This window comes from Engraulis encrasicolus, chromosome 24 (genome assembly GCF_034702125.1).
Source record: "Engraulis encrasicolus isolate BLACKSEA-1 chromosome 24, IST_EnEncr_1.0, whole genome shotgun sequence".
Lineage (NCBI taxonomy): Eukaryota > Metazoa > Chordata > Actinopteri > Clupeiformes > Engraulidae > Engraulis > Engraulis encrasicolus.
The window spans coordinates 35,153,151-35,158,150 of NC_085880.1; the positions used below are offsets into that span (position 1 = coordinate 35,153,151).

The following is a 5,000-nucleotide window of genomic DNA, read 5'->3' on the forward strand; positions in this document are numbered from 1 at the left end:
CATTTCCTGCTGGCCAAACCTTGAAAAATAGGCACAGCATGGAATGCTTTTTAAGGTCTTAGAACAGTGTTTCCCAACCTTTTTTGACTAGCGTACCCCCCTAAGCCTTTTTGTTGTACCATGAGTACCCCCTACCCCATGCTCCTTTATCCCAATGTGACTACACTCAATATATTTGTTATTATTACATTTTTCCGCGTACCCCTTGAGGTGTGCTCGCGTACCCCTAGTGGTACACGTACCCCAGGTTGGGAAACACTGTCTTAGAAGACATACACTGTATTTCAGGAATTTTAATACTTTTTAAGGATCCACGGGGTACCCTGGGAGAAGAAAAGGGTATGGACAGGGGATCTGACTCTGAGCATAAAGGAGTCAGAAGAAAGGGGTAAGAGAGAGGAGAGAGGTGCAGATGGAAGGAGCTTTTAAAACGTCGCTATTGGAATGAAGGAATGATGGAGGAGAGGGGAAGAGGAGGTGGAGAGGTGAAGAGGAGGTGGAGAGGAGAACAGGAGGTGGAGAGGGGAATGGTGGAAGAGGAGGAGGTGGAGAGGGGAAGAGTGGAAGAGGAGGAGGTGGAGAGGGGAAGAGGAGGTGGAGAGGTGAATCGAACACACAGTTAACGGAATAAAAAAGTAGAGAAGGAAGGGAGGATGGGATGGGGGGGGCTGTTGGTTCTAAGCAGAAGTCAGAATAAAGAAGGAGAGAGAGGGGAAAAGGGGAAGAGGAGGTGGGATGAGGAGGAGAGAGAGGGGAAAAGGGGAAGAGGAGGTGGGATAAGGAGGAGTGGTGAGGGGGAGAAAGATGAACTGAAACCAGAAAATAACTTTAAGCTTCCTTCGCTGCTCTGCAGAGCTCAACACTTGCCAAGAAAAGCCTATGATTGGCTCACGGAAGGCCAGGAAAAATGGCAGGATGTGAGTTGTGAGGTTCTTAGTGTGTGTGTGTGTGTGAGAGAGTGTGTGTGTGCGTGCCTGCGTGCGTGCGTGCGTGTGTGCGTGCGTGTGTCTGTCCATGTGTGCGTGGGTGTATGTAAGAGAGAAGATTCCCTCAACGGTGTGTGTGTGTGTGTGTGTGTATGTGTGTGTGCATGTGTTTCCCACCACTGTGATGTAGTAATTAAACCAGCATGGTGTCTTATGTTCAATCTATTATAAGCACTCAAGCATTTATCACAGTGTAATACGGTGAGAATGCATGGTAGCTTGAACTCTGGCACACACACACACACACACACACACACACACACACACACACACACACACACACACACACACACACACACACACACACACACACACACACACCACACACACACACACACACACGCACACACACACACCACCACACACACACACACACACACACACACACACACACACACACACACACACACACACACACACACACACACACACACACACACACACACACACACACACACACACACACACACACACACACTAAGAAGCTCACAACTCACATCCTGCCATTTTTCCTGGCCTTCCGTGAGCCAATCATAGGGACTTGCTTACTGTATCACAGAACTGACTGAACACCTTCGTCATCATCATCATCACAAATTATCCCACCAGGTACGTCATTTTGAGTATCACAGCACCTAGCACCAACCAAGCATGACAGCACCAAGTAAGCAAACACCAACCAGGACCACCTTCATCATCACCATCATCATCATCAATACAACTAACTCTAACACCAGGGCCTTAGTTGAGGCATAAAAATACTGTCCTCCTCTTCCTCCACATCATCATCACCATTGCCACCACCACCACCACCACCACCACCATCATCATCACCAACACCGACACCATCATTATCACCATCATCCTCATCATCACTGACTTCTACACCAGGGCCTTTGTGACAGCGCCACAGCATCGTACGAGTGAACACCAAAGGGGCGATTTATGGCCTGATTTCAGGCTGTGAAAGGCATCGAGATGTGAGCCAGACGGAGTTATGCGTTCCCAGATTATTATTCATAGTGGGTCATCCATCTCTCTTTCTCTCTCTCTCTCTCTCTCTCTCTCTCTCTCTCTCTCTCTCTCTCTCTCTCTCTCTCTCTCTCTGGAGATCAAGTGTGAGAGACAGCCTGACAGTAGACGATAAAAACTATTTTCACGCTACACGGTGCAATCTCCACAAAACCTGAACTTCTCCCTTTTCTCTTTTCTTCTTTTTCTTTTTTTCTGTCCACCGTCCATGGAATTTCCAGTGAAAAAAATAATGAGCGAGAACATGTAAGAGAAAGCCTGAGGGGGTTCAAATGATAATCTTTCCCCTTTTTTAACACAGTGTCTGATGACAAGATAACCTTTTTTATCTCAAAAAAGAGCTTCGGAAGAAAACCTCACCCCGGGCAAACTCACTTGGCGATCTGAATCAAAACAAAAAGATCTGTTGTTGCTCAAGTGCGTGTGCCACATGTGGACCGTCGTGATGACAGACTCAGTGTATAAATAGTGTATAAACTCTGACCCCTGGTAATGAAGTGTGTGTGTGCCCCACATGGCAAAGACATGTTATCATTGAAGTGTGCATTATTACTCAAGTGTGTGTGTGTGTGTGTGTGTGTGTGTGTGTGTGTGTGTGTGTGCGTGTGTGTGTGTTGGCGTGCCACATGCACGTGTCCCGAGTGCTGAATTAACACTTTAAAAAATGTTGTATATGGAAGCCTGTGGCTATTGCTGTTGCTAAAGTGTGTGCCACATGTGTACCCATTGTGAGGTTGAGCAGCAACCACCTCAAAAAGTCCAAAATGTGCATGGAGGAACAAAGAAGAGTAATAAGAATAAGAAACAGAGTGATTACAATAGGGCCTCTGCATCTCCGGTGCTTGGGCCCCAATCACCTGTAGGAGTATTACATTCAATTCTGCAAGTGTTGAAAGTTGTAACTATGAAAGTTACTATCTATGGAAGCATGTGGCTTGTGTTATTGCTTATGTGTGTGTACCATGTGTGGACTCGTGGTGATGTTGAGCTGCAAACGTATACTGACCTTGGTAGCCGTCGTCGTCAATGTCCCCGATGGCAGCAATGCACTCTCCGAAGTGCGCGTTGTACGCATTCCTCCCGCTCAGGACCGCAGTCTCTTCCATGGCTCCCTGATGACAACAAAGACATGGCGGTGAGTAAAATTCAGAAGTGCTTCAAGTGCTTTATTAAAACAAGATTTTTTATGACCCCACCAGTACCGGTAGTTACTTATTGGTGCCCTAAAGCATTGCTCAAAAGAATATCGAGACAATATTTCCCTTCAGAAGGAAACAAAAGCCTGCTGTTCGTAATGTCTGGAACTATTTTCCGATAGTCAAGTGCAAACAATACATTATGCCTTACTTAGTAGGGTCCAACTCCAACAGCAAAATGTACTGTGTACTTAACATGTGACCGTGTGACACAGATAGGTGTGAAGGGTGGATTTGTAGCATGCGAGGTACTGTAAAGCAGGTGTACAGCAGATGTGATTGGTCAAGTATGGTGGGGAAAAGGATAGGACATTGTTCTATCCTATTATTATTATAGCTATAGGGAGATGTAAGGATGGGATTTGAACGTCAAACCCTCTGATCTTAAAACCACGTCCCTAACCATTACTGCCCGCCATGAAATCATGCTGTAGTCTGTACAGGTGTTTTGGGCTCATTCTACAAATGTACTAAAACCATTCCTACTTACTTAGTTACTTACAATTTACTTACTTGCTAGCTTAGACACAAAGTTGATTAGTCACCACTCATTGGTGAATTTGGTTTGCTGTTTCATTTTAGTGAGTAATGTGTTTCGTCCATGCTTTGTTCATTTTCAGGTTCAAGATCACTTACTCACTTGCTTCAACTTAGTTTTTCTTATAGCTCTTAAACTGTACGCCAGATCATGACTACATTCACTCTCACATGCAGAAATGCTGCACATGCACACACACACCCAGCTCCAGTGAAACAAACTTTTCCACACCAGCCCCCCAAGGACAGATTACTGTATGGGCCTACTGGGCCCAGGCCCAGGGGCCCAAGGATCAAGTGGGCCCTGACGGCCAAGCCTCTACACTTCCATTCTCGCGTTGCGTTAAAATCTCACTTTTAACAACTGTATTTTTACATTTTCTCAACAACATCATAGATTATCACATCTGACCTTAAACCCTGAATTGTTTTGTAAACTAGCAACCACCATTGAGGGGGGCCTTCCTGGTTGTCAGGCCCAGGGGCCCATGGAATCATAATCCGTCCCTGCAGCCCCCTCACACACACATTCACACATACCAAGATACACCCACATGAATGCATATCCACTTCCACTCTTACACATACTATATATACACACAATCACATGTGCACATAGTATAAGACATCAAGGCAAATGCAGAGATAGACACAAATGCCCGCACCCACCAATCCATAAACACACACACCATTGCATGTGTGTAGCATGTGCACCCTCAATCTTTTCCACACACACAAATACGCAAACACACACGTGAACTCATCACACACACACACACACACACACACACACACACACACACACACACACACACACACACACACACACACACACACACACACACACACACACACACCCAAACTCATCACACACACACACACACACACACACACACACACACACACACACACACACACACACACACACACACACACACACACACACACACACACACACACACACACACACACACAAGCACACACAGACACACAGACACACAGACACACAGACACACACACGCACGCACAAGAACATACCACACACACACAAACACACACACACACACACACACACACACACACACACACACACACACACACACACACACACACACACACACACACACACACACACACACACACACACACAGACACACAAACACACAAACGCACACACACACACACACACACACACACACACACACACACACACACACACACACACACACACACACACACACACACACAC

General features: G+C 46.1%; 1 protein-coding gene across 1 annotated transcript in view; it reads right to left on the reverse strand.

The window, feature by feature from the left end:
• Positions 1-5,000, reverse strand: part of LOC134441085 (integrin alpha-9-like) — a 105,678-nt gene that overhangs the window by 60,930 nt on the left and 39,748 nt on the right. Inside the window, exon 10 of the mRNA XM_063191275.1 lies at positions 3,025-3,130. Within this exon, the coding sequence (XP_063047345.1) occupies positions 3,025-3,130 (106 nt within the window). The remainder of the gene's footprint in view (positions 1-3,024; positions 3,131-5,000) is intronic.